Source organism: Saccopteryx bilineata, chromosome 11 (genome assembly GCF_036850765.1).
Source record: "Saccopteryx bilineata isolate mSacBil1 chromosome 11, mSacBil1_pri_phased_curated, whole genome shotgun sequence".
Classification (NCBI taxonomy): Eukaryota; Metazoa; Chordata; class Mammalia; order Chiroptera; family Emballonuridae; genus Saccopteryx; species Saccopteryx bilineata.
This window is the reverse complement of record NC_089500.1, coordinates 12,654,200-12,672,311: the sequence shown is the minus strand read 5'-3', so window position 1 is coordinate 12,672,311 and position 18,112 is coordinate 12,654,200. Positions and strand designations below refer to the sequence as shown.

The window sequence follows — 18,112 nt, the reverse complement described above, 5'->3', positions numbered from 1 at the left end:
CCTGGCTCAGAAAACACACACAAAGGTCTGCACCACGGAGAACTCACCCAGCGTGTCCCAGCGCCACCGTGGCCCCCTGGTCGCCTGGTACCCCGGCCCCCCAGCGCACCTCCAAACCCCTCTTCTGCGGTGCCGCCTTGCCACCAGCCACGGTGCACAGTGGCGACTCGGCAGAGCCCCAGGCTTACCTGAAACACGTGGTGAGCTCGCCCGAAGCTTTCAGGCACGGGTATGTGGTGGTGGCGATTTTGTTTTCCGAGCAGACTTCTCTACAAAAAAAAGAGAGGGAAAGTCAAGCTCCGCGTGGGAGCGCAGGCCAGTGCGCGCCGGGGGACTTGGGGAACCCGCCTCCCGGTGCGCTGTGCAGGCACTGATCCCGGGTGGGGACGCCTGGTGGACTCCGGGTCGGGGGCGGGCCAGGCGAGGGTCCAACCAAGCGAACCCAGCCCCGGGGGGGATCGGAGCCGAAGACGCGGGCCACAGGGGCGCGGCAGGAACGCGAGGCAGAGGTATCACGGGCGCAGGAAGCGCAGGCTGAGGGAGGCTGTCACCCGCGGGCAGAGTTTAGTGTCACCCGGGACAGTTGAGCGCCCAGCCCGTGACTGACAGAGCGAGGGCGCGCGGGTCTCTGCGGGGGTGGGGGACCAAGCGTGGGCTGCCAGCGCTTACCTGTCGCTGCTCTCGGGCTCCTCGCGGTAGCTCCACGCGTGTCCCAGTGCCAGGAGCAGCAGCAGCGGACCCAGGCTCTTGCCCAGCTGTCCCCTTGCCGCTCCTCCCCGACTCGGAGGCGGCGGCACCATCAGGGCCGCTCCCGGCTTCTTCCCGGCGCCGGAGCCGTCTCCCCGCGCTGCGCCCCGGCTCCTCCGCGGCTGTCGCTGCCGCTGCCGCCGCCCCTCTCCCGGCAGGGGGCGCCAGAGGGCGGGGGCGTTTGCGCCACCTGCGCCAGACACAAGGGGCCGGGGCTGCGGGGACAGGCGAGGAGCTGCGACGCGGATGCAAACTCCGTAGGTCGGCAGGTGAACGCAGCGCTTGGGGTGCCCAAGCGGCGCGAGGCAAGCGGGGTCCAGGTCGTGTCTCCCAGGGTGGCCACGCAGAAATAACAGACTGGCCCGACTTGGCTTTGCGCTGCGCCCTCCCTCTCGCCTCTTCCTGGGCTGGGAGAGGGTGCAGAACGCAGGCGGCTGCGCGCATTTTACACCAGGGTCGCCCGACCAAGAGGAGGAGGAGCCGCTTCTCCCCCAGGGAACGGGAAGGGGGGGGGGCAGAGGGTTAATACTCTTCCTTCCTGTCGTCAGTTGATTTCTAATGACCAGGGTCAGATGTTTGCTTTCCCGCTGCGGAGGAAGGAGAGGCGGCGAGACTACAGCGGCTTTCCCAAACGGCCTTTCCAACCAGCCCTCGCGCGATCTCTAGTTGGTCTCCATCAAAACCCCTTAGAAGGACGTCCTCCGGCCGCTTCGTTTGTTAACAGAGCCGCTAGCTTCTTCCTAACTCGAGCTCCAGACAAGTAGTGAGTTCTCACCGGCTCCTTCTGGGAGTTTTAAACCTCTGGCCCAGAGCTGCTTTAACGCTGTCTGAATGCCACGCACACACGTGAGAGCTGGAAGCTCCTGAAAGACCGGGTGAGAGGCTGAAGCGCCCACCCCTCCTCCCGCCAGCTAACACAGCGTCGCCTGCAAACCAGGCTGGGGGGCGCCAATCAGCCCATTCGGTGGGGACTCAGCTGTAATTCATGTAAGTGTGCATTTTACCGCTGTATTGCACATCGGGAGTTCCTGTGACCGTTAAAAGAGAAACTCGTGACATAAACGTGCCCCTCAGAGCCAAGCAAGTAGTCGTGGTCCAGAGATGGCTGGAAGAGCACGAGGTTGTTGGAGAGCACGTTGTCTCCAACAAACGCATGGCTCTGCACCTACCAGGACCATGAGGGGCGAAGTAGCTTGTTCACAGGTTACCGGGTGCTAAAATGGTTAGGAAGACAGGTGAGTTTTGATTCAAAATGTTCAGATCAACTGAGAATTACCTTGCATATCACATACACCTTGGCATTTTTAATAGCAGTGACATCCTCGTTTCTCTGTAGAACACGTCTATATTTTTCAAAGGTTTTCCACATTTATGATTTTATTTGATACTCACTGTAGTCCTTGAAGCTCGGAGTTTGACTGCATAAATCGGTGAGGTGTTTTTTTTCCTGCAAATCTTACATAGACACGGAAGACTATAAACACACAAATAGTAAAATATGGTGATATACAAAATAAATTAATTTTCACAGGGTAATTCAGAAGACACTTCAGAAGCTTGTAAAACCTGAGAGTGGCCATTATGGTGTTAGAAAGAAAAATACACCCTAGATTAAAACCCAGATTGTTGGCTTTCTGGGTGTGTGAACTTGGGCAAGTTACTTAACCTTTCTCAAATTCACTTTTCTCATCTGTTAAATGAGGGAAACTCCTTCATAAAATGTTTATGAGTATTAAATGAGGTGATGCATTTAAAGCATTTTGCACAGTGCCAGACATATATGGAGTGCTTAGTAGACGTTAAATATTGTTATTTTTAGCATAAGTTATTGCACAGAATTTTGTTTTAACTGTTAAGTAAGCTTCCCCTTTCTGGCTATAAAGGAGTTTATTTCACAACAGTCAGTCGTTTGGGTTCCTAAGAGATAGATACCTCTCCCAGCACATGAAAAATAAACCCATCCTAGAGCTTGTAAATATTGTATCACCAGATTGACCCACAAAAGTGTTTCACCTTAATTTTGTGTGGAAGAGGCTACCCTATAGCAGGTCCTGTTTTTATTGTCTTACTGATTACTTCGTTTTGCTATCTTCTTATCTTTTTTCTCATCTTTACTTCTTTTTTCCCCCTGCTGTTGTACTGTGGATGTTATAATTCTACAAATAATAGAGATGGTGTAGGAGATTAGTTATCGGCCTTATTAAATACTTAACAGGCTACATATGGGGGCATGCAGCCTTGCAGAGAAAGTAATTCAGCTGCAAAGGATAAAAGCAAAACCGTATTCATTTATGCACATCTGTTTGGCAGAAGACGCAGGACAGAACCAACTTTTGCTGCCTCCTTATTTCCCGCCCCTACACTGAGCACAGATAAGAATGAGGTGTCAGAGAAGGGGTGGGGGCCAAGTGAACAGCCCAGGTTCCCCCGGGGAGCCAAACCTAAGGGTGGTGGATGGTCGGAGCATTTCTGGAAGAGGTTAGCTGGAGGGGAGACCTTTTGAAAATTTTTGCCCGGAGGTCTGGAACGTAAACTAATTGGCAGCTACTGACAGCATGGTCTTCAGCGTCTATCCTCAAGGGGAAGATGTGGCTGGCTGTTTGGATACCAGTCCCCCCGGAAGGTAAACACTCCTGTAAGAGACAAAACCTGCATCTGCTCAGGCTGCAGCAGTCTGCAAAGTGGGACGTGTCAGAATGAGGCTGAGTGTAATAGGGACCTCCAGGGTCTTGCTTTTCTCTCCTGATACCCTAACTCTCTCTCCTACCACAGACAAGCTCCCCTCTCCAGCTTGCCCCCACCGATCTGCCCATTCCCTTGTTATAGAACAGAAAGTGTTCACCCACCGAGGGCTAGCAGAGCTGAACCCTGGAGAACATCAGTGGAGAAATACTGGCTGTGTTATTATGAATGGAGCCATCCAGGAGAACGGGAAGCTAATGCTCAAAGCCTGAACTCCCCAAGGGCTGTAGGTTACAGATTATATGGGGCAAAGCCACATGACGCTGTGTTAGGGGTTTGGGTCCTGCTGGGAGCTGATTGGTCAAGGTGAGGTAAGGGTGATGAGTCATTTCTTTAGATCCTGAGGAGGGCTCTGAGGTCCTTATCAGCTCTATCTGGTCTCATGGGAAGGTAGCCAGGGGATTGGTCCACCTTAGGGCTGAGGAACTAAAACAAGACATCTTTAGCTGAACGGAGAGCTGGGTGTGGGACCGTTAGTCAGGTCTAGGCTACCGGCTTCTGCTGCCTTGCAAGTTGCTGATTATCCGGGAAAGGCTAGGTCTCTGAGGGCTATAGAGGGAGAGACAGAAATATGATCTCTAGAGCTAGGATTTAAAACTAAACTTAATCAAAGTCATAAGGACCCTTGATTTTTCACCCTCATTTATGACCCATTGGACTAGGGGTCAAGAAGCTATGGCTCGCGAGCCAGATGTGGCTCTTTTGATGGCTGCATCTGGCTCACAGACAAATCTTTAATAAAAAAATAACGTTAAAAATATAAAATATTCTCATGTATTACAATCCATTCATTTCCTACCGCTCATATTCATGGTTGTGGGTGACTGGAGCCAATCACAGCTGTCCTCTGGGACAACACCAAATTTTTATTGGATAATGCGTAAAGTACATGGGTCGTTGTATGGCTCTCATGGAATTACATTTTAAAATATGTGGTGTTCATGGCTCTCTCAGCCAAAAAGGTTCCCGATCCCTGCTCTGGTCATTGGACTCCCCTCCTGCCTCTTGCATCAGAGCCTCACGAAGATGGATGATATGGGTCTGAGCACCCCTCGGGGCAGCCTATGATTATTTCTTTTCAGCATACCGCTCCCTGGGTGTTTTCCACATTGACCTGTCAGCTTCCCTGAAACAAACCAGAGAGTGGATACTTATACAATTTACCATGTTCTGGGCTGCAGGGCTGTGTCAGGGCTATAGGGCATCGCCTGTGCTATGCGTCAGACTCCCTGGTGGCCTAGGTACTGTTAGAAACTGCTGAGTGCATTCTGGGAACAGTGGGGTGGGGTGGGAGAGGGGACATTGGCTGGAGACCAGAGGCCAGCAAACAGTAAACACAACCAAAGTGGGAGGAGAAGTGAAAAGCTAGTCCACAGAACAGAGAGTTCTTCTAAATAAAACCAATGGCTTCTTTCACTTATTTTTTTGCTTGTTTGTTTTTTGCTTTTATTTCTTTTTTAACTGAGGCCAAATTGACATGTAACATATTAGTTTCAGATGCACAATAGGATGATTCACTATCTGTATATACTGAGAAATGATCACCACAGTCAGTCCAGCTAATACCCACCACCAAAGTTTTTTTCTTGTGAGAACTATTGAGATGTACTCTCTTGGCAATTTTCGAATATATAATACAGTTATTAGCTATAACCACCATCTGTACATCACATTCCCATGACTTGTTTGTCTTATAACTGGATGTTTATATCTTTTTGTCACTTTCACCCATTTTGCCCATTCATGTTTATGAGACTCCAGCATCTCATGTGGAGAAAATCAACATCTTGTTAGAAAAGGGAGATCAGTTAAAAAAAGTTACTCAAAAGAAAGAAAACACACCAACTGGGGACACAAATCATTTCACTATTCTGTGTGTTCAAAATGTTCCTAATTAGAAGGATTTCTGGCAGCTGACAAACATACACACTATTTTACAATATGTCTATTTCTTTATATATTATATACACTGCTCACAAAAATTAAGGGATCAGGGACCGTGCAGATATTCTGGTACTTTCAGCTTTTTATATAGTGCATTTTCACCAATGAAATAAAAGTTGGTTTGTACCTCATTTGCATAATCAAACAGCTTTCTTTGACTTGCCGTTTGCTTTTCTGATGTTCTTGTTTAATTTAAAAAAATCAAATGCTTCTTTATTTTATCGCTTCATATTCATTTTGAAATATCCCCTAATTTGTGTGAGCAGTATATATAGTAAGATTGAATCAAGTAACGAAGGTAAAGGGGAAAGCAATCAGGCTTGAAGAATAAATGAAGTCCGTTGGCAGGCTTGTATAAGCAGAAAGCCTGGGCTATGTTTAAAGCAGATCACAAATCAGTGCTCAGATTCTCAGAAGTCCTTTCAGGATAATTACATGATCAGTTATTGAGAAAACCTATAAATTCCTATAAACAAAAAAATGACACTTTGTTCCTGGAGGTTTCCCTAGAATGTTACCATAGTCATCTACTCTCAGATAAAGGCCTGTCACAGAAACAAGACCCAGCAAGTGTGGGGAGAGTTCCTACTGAATTGCGAATGCTACACATACAACACAATATCAACAAAGAACCGGTTGCCCTGGCACCTTTCCTTTAATTTCAGTTTTGACTGACATAAAGCCAGGTTGGCTTTAGAGAATTAGGGCTACACCTTGGAAAGTGTTAAAGTGTGCCAATCTCCAAGCCATTGTGAGGAAACGCTACAGGCAAGAACCCTCAAACTTGTTAATACAGTAAAAGGGTTTCAAAGCCCTGCTTCGGGGGTGTGTTCATTATCTGCGCACTTATTCTGCCTTAGTTTTGACTTGCAGTATATTGCTATGAGTCTCTGGAATTTTCTCCCAAGACAGGAAGAAACACCTGATTCATATGATTATGACAAAACCACACCATTTTTGCCAAACTTTGAAACAAAAACAATTTTAACACACTTAGCCTTATGTGTATACAGGCTGCTGAAAGAAAAATGTACAAACAATACAAAATAAAAGAGAACCTTCCTGTTACTTGGTTGAATGTCTCAAAAACAAATCAAGAAAAAATTCTTCATGTGATTTGAGTGGCATATTCTTGAAAGTTCTAACACTGGGTCCCTGTCTGGGGTTCTTCCCAAAGGAGGAGCTCCCTGAGACAGCAGGTATTGGCAGTCTTCTTGCCCATGAGAGCTATCGAGCCAAACCCGTCTTTCTAGAAGTGTGGTCTAACAACACTCAATTCTGTAGCAACTTCTGTGACAAAGGGAGACTGCAGGATATGTGGCTGAGATGGTCCCCTCTCTGGCGGTCCCCATAGCATGAACAAGGGATGATAAGAGGCCAGCATAAGAGGTAGGGTCGCTGGCCCACACTACAAAGTCTCTGGCAGAGAAAAGGGTGTTAGAATTCTCCCAGGACTTATGAGCTGGCTTCTTTGCATGTAGCCACTCCAATAACACACGTTCTCTGCTTTACTTTTGTAGAGCTAACTCTGCGTATATATCCTAACCCAGTCAGGGTAAGAGTTGTTATTCAATATTTACTGAGAACTCGGAGGTACTCAGCCCTGTAATATGGTATCAAGCCAATGTGATAGAATGTTGGCTATAAAAGTTTTCTAATCTGAGCCAAGATATCTTTTATGATGAATAACTATATCCCCCATGCTTGCAGAACATAGGTACTTACTATAATTAAAAATATCTTTTTCCACTGGCTGACTTGACCTCCCTCCTTTTAAAAAAACAAACTTAGAGAAATAGCATTGGGAAGTGGGAAATTAGACTTAAAGATCAGGTTTGTAATCCAGCTCTACCACCTAAAACTTTGACAACCCTGACCAGATTGCATAACCTTCTTGGGACTCAGATTATCTACAAAAATATATAGAAGGAACACTCTCTAAGTCAAGAGGGTTGAAAAGATTAAATGAGCTCGAATACAGGCATGGAGTCAAATCAGAGATCATAAATAATGGCTATTGTTATTTTAATTGCTTTTTCTTCAATAATTTGGACACAGTTATGCTAGAGCATCCACCATGTCCATCTAATTTGCTTTCCATAAGAGATACTTGGTGCAGGGCATGACAAGAGCAGAGATGTCCTGTCATACACAGAACAGGCTAAACTAAGCAGCAGAGTTGATACGGGTATCATTACCATTGAGCTTCAATGAGATATTAGAGAGTGAGTAAGGCTCTGGGCAAGTAAAATCAATAACAGTTGCTAGAAATTAGAATGTATATACTTCTCCATGGAGAATAGCTGTGCTTCTGTCTGACTTTTTATATATTTTAAATCAAATCACTGTTTGAATGTATTCGAGGGGCCAGCCGGTTAAAACCCAGCTGTGGCCAATTCTAGAGTGGAGCAAATACTTTAAATCTATCCATTGGTGGGATTGTGTTTTCTGTTGAGCTTTACTAAGCAGGTCAGGCCTGGAAAAATTGCACCAGTGTGAAAGGCCCCTGCCAGAGGAGGCCCCAACCTCCCAGTAGGGCAGCTCTATTTAAAGAAAACATGGTGCTCCATGTAGTATAGCAAAGACTTAGAGGTCAAGTCAAAGCTTGTTAGATGCTAATAGAACATGGAATGCATTTCTTAACTGGAATGATGCCTGTTCGTGACATAATACCCCCTCAAAAGCCACATTCCTGCAAACTTTTAATGAATGATGATAATTTTCCAAGAATGGCAACAAACATTACTGAGCACTTGATACCTGCAGACATTTTTAAAAGCACAAAGTATTGTCTCACTTAATGCTTAGTATAGTCCTCCGTCACTGACCATTATTATCTGCATTTTACAGATGAGGAAACTAAGGTAGTGATTCCAGTTAACTTGCCTCAGGTCAGAGTTATAAGTGTCCGAGCAGGGTTTGAATCAGGGCATTTTGGGGCCCAGGACCCAGCTCTCAATATTCCACTAAATTACTCTTTAGAGAAGTAAGCATCTGGGCAGTTTTCTCCTAAGAGACAGAGGCCTTACAGAAACTTTGTCCAGGGATGTAACGAGAACCAGGGGAGGCCTAAGGGCCACTACCATCACCAGTAACCTCGGGAATCTATTACGGTCCATACTCAGGCACCATCCTTCCTCAGCAGCTCTATGCTGGAAGTTCTCACCTTTGTGTATCAGCTGACCCCTCTCTTCGCAGCAAAGCTGAGCTCTGTCCACCAGACCTGGCCTCATGGAACCAGACAGGCTGCTGATTTATGTGGAAATGTGGCAGCAGGTTTCAAAACTCTTGCAGCTCTGGCACTTTGGCAAACCGTGCTTCTAGTTCTATTCCTGGACCTGATAAGGGTCTTTTTCAGACCTAGAACTCTCACGGAATTCGGAGATTAGAAAAGCTCTTGGGGGGGGGGGATCAGAAGGGGGAGCATTTCTGTCACCCTTACAAAGAAATACCTAGGCAAGTTGTTTTGAAAGCTTCAGAGTCAGCACAATCCAATGCCCTGTCCTTCCAACTGGAAACTGATTCTTCTCCAAGATCCAGAAAGAAGAGAGGTGGGTAGGCAGTTGCAACCAAGGTTTGCTCAAGAGAGTTGGAAGGGTTTTGGATCTCACTCTCCCTTCCCCCCTTCTCCCTTCCTCCCTCCCTCCCTCCCCCCACCCCCAGCTCTCAGAGGCTGTTGGCTAGTCTGCAGGGGATATTTAAGATCAGTATGGCTTTGCATTCTTTCCTTCTAATCTTTACCAACAATGCAGGAGCCCCAAGGAATGCCAGATAAAATAAGCTGCCTCAGGGTTTAGATTCCCTTTTAGTTTGGGACCTATCTGGGCAATTGTTTACCTTCTTTCTGCTGGATCGGTGATGCTCAGACCTGAGTGTATCTTTTCTTGTTGTATATATGGTTTGATCACCAATGAACATCCTGACAATTCCTCAAAAAGGGAGTTAAGCCCTTTCAAGCCCTCTGCTCCAGCATTTATCTGTGCTGTAATTATAATGAGCCTGAGATTCACGTGTGTGTAGTTTGACAGGGATTTGGCTCTCCAATCGTCATCCTCTGATAGATTAATGGGCCCTGACCCTTCATGTCAGGGACCCATCATTAAACCCCATGAATGACCTGCTTTGAAGTCAGTTCCCTCTCAGGCCGTGTCCTTCCTTCTTGGCCAGTCATCCCTGCTTTCCTCTTAGGTCTTCTCTCTGGTTTCTGCTATTCACTGGTCTCTTGGTTTGTTCCTCTCCTTTCATCCATCATTTTGCTGTAACTCCTCCTTCTGTCAGATTCTTCCCCATTCACCCAACAACTTGTACTTTCTTTCCTCTGGCTTGATTGTCTTGTCTGCTATTCTTTTTCTGCTACCCTGCTCTTCCTTAAAGTCATCCTTCCCCAAGTGTCAAGTGTATCCCTTCCCTAATCCTCTGTCCTCCTCAAAATCCCTGATTCTAAACTGGGGGACAGTTTGTCAGCCAGCAGAGATGTGGCAGTGGCTGGAGACATTTCAGCTGGCATAGCTGGGGAGGTGGGTGCTACTGGCATCTAGAGGGGAGAGGCCAGGATGCGGCTCACTGGGGCAGCCTCCACCACATCACCTCGCGACAAAAATTGTCAGGGTTAAGATGTCAATTGTGCCCGAGGCTGAGAAATCCTGCCCTCCACAGATACCTATCTGTCTCTCAACTTTAATTATTTTTATCTCCTGTTTCCAGATCCCAGTTGCCTAATCCCTTTCCTCCCCAAGCCTCCCCTTCAGTTTCCTTCTGGTCTTCTCCTTATCGCTTCCTGTTGGCCAGATCTCCTTCATGCCCTCCAACTTGGTCAGGTCTCACCTAGACCTTCCCTCCTCCTGCCTTTGTGTTCTCACCTTCGCAGTTACCTTCTCTTTCGGCTGGAGGAGCTGTGAAAATATTTTTCTTAAAATTCTGTTTCTTTTGCAAGGTTTCGCAGATCCAGGGCGGTCCTTAAGCTTCTGGTTTCCAAGCCTCTCCAGCATGTCACGTGTGCTCCAAGGTGCAGCTACGCCGCCATCTGCTCTGAGCATCCTCGCTCCCGCCAGCCGTGCTGCCTGTCACTCACCTGCTCCTGGACACACAGGCTGCCCTGCCACGTCTTCATGATGATGGTGGTTAGATGTCACTGGCACTGACATGGCGTGGCATACTGGCTGTTCTCTCACTGTGAGAGAGGGTACCTTCCCTACCTTCATTCATTCACTGGGGAAAAAAACCATCAAATGAGTGTTTGCTGTATGGCAGGCAATACTGGGTATGCTAGTCACTAAAGTAAATAGGAGAACAGCTTTCATGGGGAGACAAGAGGACTCCTTGCACCTGCGCACTGTAACAGAGCTCTGCACGCACAAGGTAAGGGGGACAGGCGCAGAGAGGAAAAAGTTCTTTATATTAGTTCCCTAGGCCTGTTACAAGGGTCAGTACCACTTAGTGACTTCCAACAGTACACACTTATTATCATCTATAGTCCTAGAGGTCAGAAGTCCGAAATCCGTCTCACTGGGCTAACATCAAGGTGCCAGCAGGGCTTTGTTCCCTTTGCAGGATCTAGAAGCAGATTTGGTCGGATGCAGAAAGGAAAACACTAAAGAGTTGACTCGTTTTCTTTAAAAGACTCCAGTGTAGAGCTTGTTGATGGTTTGTAGGCAACAGATGCCGAATGGACACCTGAAAGAAGGAATGGTTGCCCGTCCTTTCCAGAGAGGGGTCAGCCAAACAAGGACCAAGGAATCAGGAATCCAAGGCCGCCAATCACCGGTTTCCTTTCAGTCGGTCTCACGTCCCTCTTACAGATGAGTGGGCGGTGCCGCGCAGCCTCCCAGATGGACGCGGTGTAGCCAAGTGGGATCATCACCACGTCTGCCGCCACCCTCGGCGTCCCCTAAGACCTGCGCTAAAACCTGGCATTCTGGAAAAGACCACTGTAATTGGAGGTTCCTGTGTTTGACCCCAGAGCGCAAAACACCCGTGACTTGTGATGGAGTTCCCGTGCCGCCTGTGACTGCTCCCTGCTCCGCATTTATTTATTTCTCGCTCCTTGCAAAAACACCAGCAACGTTCAATCGAGTCGCAGAGACAGGGGTCAGAAGGCAAGTGATTTAACTACCTGCACTTAACCGCCCCTTCCTACAAAAAAATATTTGCTTTCTTTTAAGGCCAACTTGCTTCCCAAACTGGGGGCAATTAATAAATCAAAGCGGACCGAGTCGTGTCGCTACTGAAGGAAACGCTACCCTTTGGCAGGCATTAGGACGCAACTCTGGAAATCAAGACGTTACGAAAAGTGTCCAAGCCGCCCCAGCCCAAGGACAGCACACCTTTCCAACATGGAATTTGTAGCCAACGGGAACTATTTTGAGGCTGGCTTTATTTTTTTTCTGGCTTGAATTCCCTGAAATATAAGGTCAAGGTTAAGAAAACTTACAAAAGCAGTTTAGGGGGTTGAAGGGAAACAGTAAGACTTAGCATAAGCCTTCAACACGCTGTCATTCCTGAGAGGGGGGGTTCTTTGGTCCGGAAACATCCCCAGTAAGGAAGAGTTCCCCCGCAGATAAAACTGAGCCCCAAACCCATCTGCAGCTTCACTCCTGAGCAGTAATTATCGCCCATTTTCCCACGAGAAGGGCTTCCTTGGGGGCTGTGTGGGTGTCCCCGAAAGGACCGTAATCCTGTTTGTGATACCACTATCTGGTGCCAGGCTGGGGAGCACGTACACATTCTTCTCAGCTCTGTGCAGTTAACATGCTTGTTCTGAGAGCCCAGCTGCTGTCCCTATCACTGTTGGGCTTGCGCCCTGTCACACCTCCATGACAATTCCGGCAACCCTTTATAGACTGTTTGCTATATCCCAAGAGCTGTGCCGAGTGATTTAGTGATATGATGCCATCTGGTCCTTATAACAGGCCTGCCAGGGAGGGGGATGACCCCAGTTTATAGATAAGGAAGACCGAGGCATGGGAGGGTCAGTCACTCACCTCAGGCCCCCACCTGGCTACTGAGCAATGGGGCCTGTCTGGGCTGGGAGAGCACATGCTTAGCTACTGGGCTGTCTGGTCTGGCTCAGGGCCACAGGCTGTTTTGTATAAGGAGTCACTGTCTAGGCTATCCACCACCCCCCACCCCCCAGGAACCTCATTTGGGTCTGTCACCCTTGTTTTCTGACAAGACTGATCTCCACTGAGCCCTTGGAGACTATCAGTGGCCTGAGTCACCAGGCAGCCTGGGCTTTGCCTGCAAACAAGGTCTGGGAGAGTCCCTTAGGAGAGAGGACATGAACTTAAATTTCATTCCACATGGTGCCCTGTGGCGAATTCCTGACATTCATGATTAGTTGGCCAAGTTGGGAGTCATAGCACCGAGGCTCTGAGGACCGTTCTTATGTGCGCCAGACAGCTCTGTCTGCCCCGCGGCCACGGGCCACATGCGTGATTGCAGGCAGCCATCTTCAAACACATGAAGGGCCCAGAGGAACCCAGGTGTGCAAAGAAAAATGATGACTGCAAACATTAGCACCGCCAGAAATGCGACTCCCAGCACAGGTGGGGCTGAGGGACGTGCATGCGAACAAGAGGAGGACATGCTGCCTTATTCACAAGAAAATGCCAGGGTCGCATGGAGTTGTCTGGGGCCTGAAGCCCCAGGTTAGGACTCGAGGCAAGGAAGCTTACACATCTTTGAATACTTTATGGAGGCTTTATGACATATTCCTCGCATGACATATTCCTAACAACTGATTGTTGAATGAAGAAGAAAAGTGTTTATTTAATGCGTCGTTGCACTCTTCATGTAGGATGTCTGTCTCCTATTTGTTAAATAATTTCCAACGTGGTCAAAGGGAGGAACCAATCAGATTGTATTCATTTCATGTGTCAGTTATGAAACCATTTGTGAAGTTTTATCAGCATCATTATCACCATCACCATGATCATTGTTGTCATCTTTGTCATAGTTGTCATCATAGTGAGAAAGGCCAGCTGCTCTGGACATGAGACAGAGCTGGTAGTCAGTGTCCAGATGGGCCCGCCTCACCCCGAGCACACCTCCTGCCCCTCCGCTGGGCTAGTGGCTATAGGATAGGTTGGCTGCCTTGCTCGGTCTTCTGTTATTTGATTTTCTGGTTCTTTTCTATCAATTCAGCTTCTGAGGATCTTCAGCTATGGACTTTCCTCAGGAGAAAGAGCAGTAGCTGAGGAATGACCGGGTGTGTAGGTGCCCTAGGACCAAACATCAATGGTGGGAAGGGGCAGTCGGCTAGAAGGAAACAGACACCCCCCAGCAGGGGCTGAGAGTGGCCTCCCTGGTGGGCGGGACTGCAGCAGAGGCACCAGACATGAGGTCCCGGGCTCTGTCTGCAGCCAGTGGCCAGTGACAAGGATGAGACCCGGGATTAGGACTCCATTCCCCTCTCTGTGAATCTGAGCCATTGCTCAGAGCTCAGTCAGTTATTATAATTCATGTAATTAACAGAATGTGCTCATTCTAGACTGCTAGATGCCAGTTTTCCCCAAGTTCTTCACTGCATAGCCACCTCCCCAGACGCTCATGGTCTGGGAGTAGATAAGGGAGTAGAATTAAAATTCCATCTGAAGTTCTCCCTATTAGCACAGCCCTGCTAGGCAGCCGCGTGGGGAGGGTGGAAGTTGTGCTTAATGAGGTGCTGTGCCTGTTGGAGCTGGCCTGGTCACTGGTGGGAGGTTACTGCAACCATGGTGCAGTCTGCCAGGGGCAAGGATGAGCAGACAACACAAGGACGGGGTGGCGAAGGGGACATCTGTGTGCTTTGTCCTCAATTCGCCCCCTTGCGGGTAGCACCACGTCTTCAGAAAGCTATGGTCTAGTTTTAAGGATCAAAGTAACATGAATATTTTGAGTTTAGAACAAAACGGTGCCTTCCCCCATTCCCCATGGCCAATGAGCCATTGAGATCAAATGCAAACGGCTCTGTCATTCCCGCCCCCCCCCATGAAACATTAAGGAAGAGTCTTGTAAAACAATTTAATGGTTTTCTTAACCAGTGTCACCCCAATAAATTCAATTAAAAAATGTAATGGTGATGGCGTTAGGAAGCTATTCTTTTCCTCTTGTCGCATTCCCCATCAAGGAGTGTTATCCAAAGTTTTCTAGCACCTCATATAATTCACTCCTGAGAGTCAGCTGTTGGGTTATTTTATCTGGGTTTATTTTGCTTTTGGGGGAAGTGTTTCTGTACATACACGACATGCTTTAGAAACAAATCAGAGAGAAACGGAGGCCCCCACAGCAGCTTACTGTGAATATATATAGTTAAATCGTATCACTCTAACCTCAAAACGCATGTTTTGGCACAAGTCACAACTGGCCAAGGTTGTTCCTGCTTACTCATCTTCTTCCAGGCTCCTAAAACGTTTTCCTGGAATATGCCCCTGGTGGGGGGTGGAGAGAGTGTTATTTATAATCTCACATAGTGCTCATTCTCATACTGGACACATCCAGGGCTTGCTGTGTGCAGAAAGAACAACAGCTTATGTGCACTGGAGGGAATGCGGGGGAGGTCCTTGGCCCTCCTGACACCTCCAGCCTGCATCCAATTTAGAAGAGGCGTGGCCCTCTGGGGAGGGCTAAGAAGTGAGGGCACCTCACACAGGCTTGTCCAAGCCCAGCCTTCGGTGCATGCTGGACCCTCAGTGGGCACGTCGTGGGTGATCTAGAACAAGGGCAGTGACGAGGATGCTGGGTCTGAGCAGTGACGGTGCTGTGTGTCACATCTTTGAGCCTTAACTTTATGGCTCACATAACTAAGCTCACCCTTGAATCCATGATAAATTCTGGAATGAGCATTGGCTGGGACCACACAGCCACCGGATGTCTTCAAAAGGATGCTCCTCAGAGGAGTGGGAATAAGCCCTAATTTTATAAGAGGACAGATTTTGGAATTGGCCCCTTGGATTCATATCCATCCATGCTGTACCCTACTAGCTGGGGGCCATAGTCAAGTGACTTAACCTTTCTAGTCCTCAGTTTCCTTATCTCTAAAGTGGAGATAATAAATCCCATTCCATAAGGTTACTGTGAGGTTGGACAATACGTGAAAGTCCTACAGAGCACAGACTACTGGGCATGTAAAATGTGCTCAGTAGACGCACTGTGCACGCGCTCCTGTGAGTGTGCACTTAGTGATTATAGAAGTCATAAATAAGAATCCTAATTTTATCGGACATCAGGATCCTCAGAAAGTTACTGAGTTAGTTCTTTGTCTTAGATTTTCCTCCTGCAAACTGATGAGGCGACCTCAAGGACCAGGGCAATTAATTAAACGACCTTGAGAGAGTGCTTTAAACTCGACAGAGAGGCATGGTATTAATACAAAATGTCATTCGGCTATCCCTCATCAGTTCTGATGTAAAGAAAAATGATCTTAACCTTCGTAAAGGTCTTTGTTGAACTTGTGCTAGGAGTATTTCATCAATGATTCTACCAAGAAGCTTATTGTACATACTAGAGATTCTTCATACCAGCTTGGGTATTCTATAAGCACAGTGGGTTGAAGAAAGCATGTGCAATATTTGTGTGTAATGCATGTGACAATGCCTGTGTAATTAATTTATTACATGCAAATCAATCCATGAGCGTTGGGGGTTTAAAAGAGTGCTTTCTGGAAGATCCTAGCGCTGGTGGTTACTTATCACAAGTGATGAGGAGAGCGAAGATGAGAAGAGCCATGCTGTAACGCCCTTTGGTGATTCAGGACGTTGCCAGTCTGCCTGCAGCTGGAGTGCATTGGGGCAGACTTTTCTAATCAAGGCTCATTCTGGGAAATATCTGCTCCTTTGGCTCATGTGCAACTGAGATGGACTCAATTAGCCAAACCGTGGTTTGGACGAAGAGCCAGGAAAATGTGTCCTTTCCTCATTCTATATCACACAGTCCTTACTACAGGTCATATTACTCACGTTGCAATTCAGAGCAATCTGGGAATGTCCCAGGAAACAGTAGTTAATGCAGGAGGTTCCCTTATTAAATTTTGTGACCATTATAATGTAGAGGTGCTATCGTCTCAGAAGGCTCACGTGATACTCTTGGAGTTTGGAATTTAAACAGAACACAGGTTTGTAAGTGACTGAAGGGAAACTTCCCATTATTCTATTAATGAAAGCCATCCCACAGTTGCAGAAACATGTTTTTATTCTTGATCTACTCTTTTCAGCTGAGCAAGAAGGAGCAAGTACTCTTATGAGGAATTTCAGTTACTCAGGGCTTTAACTCTCCATTTCCTGGTGTGATGGATTGAGTTGTGTCCTTCAAAAAGATTTGTTAAAGTCCTAACCCCTCAGAATATGGCCTTATTTGGAAGTAAGGCTTTTGCAGGGGTAATTGGCTGAGAAGAAGTCATACCGGAATAGGATGGACCCTTAATGCAATATCTCTGATGTCCTTACAAAGAGGAGAAAAGTCATACAAGGAGAGATGGCCACATCACATGTCACGGAAGACAGAAATTGTCGTGATGCATCCCCAGGACAAGGCACACTAAGACCTGCTAAAAAACACCAGGAACAAGAAGAGGCAAGGAGGATTCTCCCCTATGGGTTTCAGCAGGAACATGGCCCTGCTGACACTTTAAATTTGAACTTCTATCCTCCAGAACCATGAGACAACAATACATTTCTGTCACTTTAAACCATCCAGTTTGTGGTACTTTGTTAAGGCAGCGCTAGGAAATGAATATACCTGGTTTGTACATTTCTTTTAATTCTATCTGATGTCAATTTGTAGTATGCAAGGATTAGTTGGGTTAAGTATTCAAAAAATAATCCTTAAACCATTCGCATCTGCTAACACTTCAAGCCTCATCAATAAGTAAGTATTGCCACACCCTAAGTGGTCCAGAAGAGGGCTACCTATGGCTTCCTCGAATGCCACATACAGCCCTAAAAGACTTTATAGATGAAAAGCAATTGACATTGTAAACTATCAAAATTCTATGATTTAAAGCCTTAATATGTTTCTTCATCTAGTTATACAATCACCAAATGGAATATTTATTTATCAAATTGTCAGTCCGTAGAAGACAATCACTAGAAAGTAGCACCAGGAAAGCATATGTTACTATTGGTTCCAGAATAATAAATAAGCCAGGTATGGACTTTTGAAGAATTACTATGACTTCTGTTGGCACTGGTGAATTTTGGCTCCCATCCTGATTAGCCTTGCTAGAAATAGTTGAGTTGTTTTAATCACTTACGTCTACTAGTGAATGTTGTAAAAAACCAGAATTTGATCAATATTCAGGATATACAACCTTTGTCTTGCCCTATTTTTCACAGCTGTGTTTTATAAACAGTGCAGAAAGCATTATCTTAAGAGAATTGACAGATGAAGATAAAAATAGTTTAAATAAGTGATTGGTTAGAGGACCTCTATGTGATGGAATACTTGACTATTGTTAATATTGCAAAGCATATTTAATGACATGGGGAATGCTTAATATATATATATATATATATATATATATATATATGTGAGAAAAATTAGGGTGGTAAATTTATATATAGTTTGATATCAAGTAAAACAAAATTCATGTATAGAAAAATGTTAACAGAAACAACTGTTGTGTTGTGGGATTTCAAGTAATTTTTTATACTTTATACTATATATTTTTTATAATTTATATCTATACTATACTATTTTCCAAATT

The 18,112-nt window shown here is 46.4% G+C and overlaps 1 protein-coding gene across 1 annotated transcript in view; it reads right to left on the bottom strand.

Annotated features, from left to right (window-relative positions):
• CCBE1 (collagen and calcium binding EGF domains 1) overlaps positions 1 to 1,402 on the bottom strand; it is a 167,856-nt gene extending 166,454 nt beyond the window's left edge. Inside the window, exons 1-2 of the mRNA XM_066247109.1 lie at positions 670 to 1,402; positions 189 to 269 (exon numbers count right to left, since the gene is read on the bottom strand). Coding sequence (XP_066103206.1) covers positions 189 to 269; positions 670 to 800 — 212 coding nt within the window. The 5' untranslated portion in view covers positions 801 to 1,402. The remainder of the gene's footprint in view (positions 1 to 188; positions 270 to 669) is intronic.
• Positions 1,403 to 18,112: the final 16,710 nt, after the last annotated feature.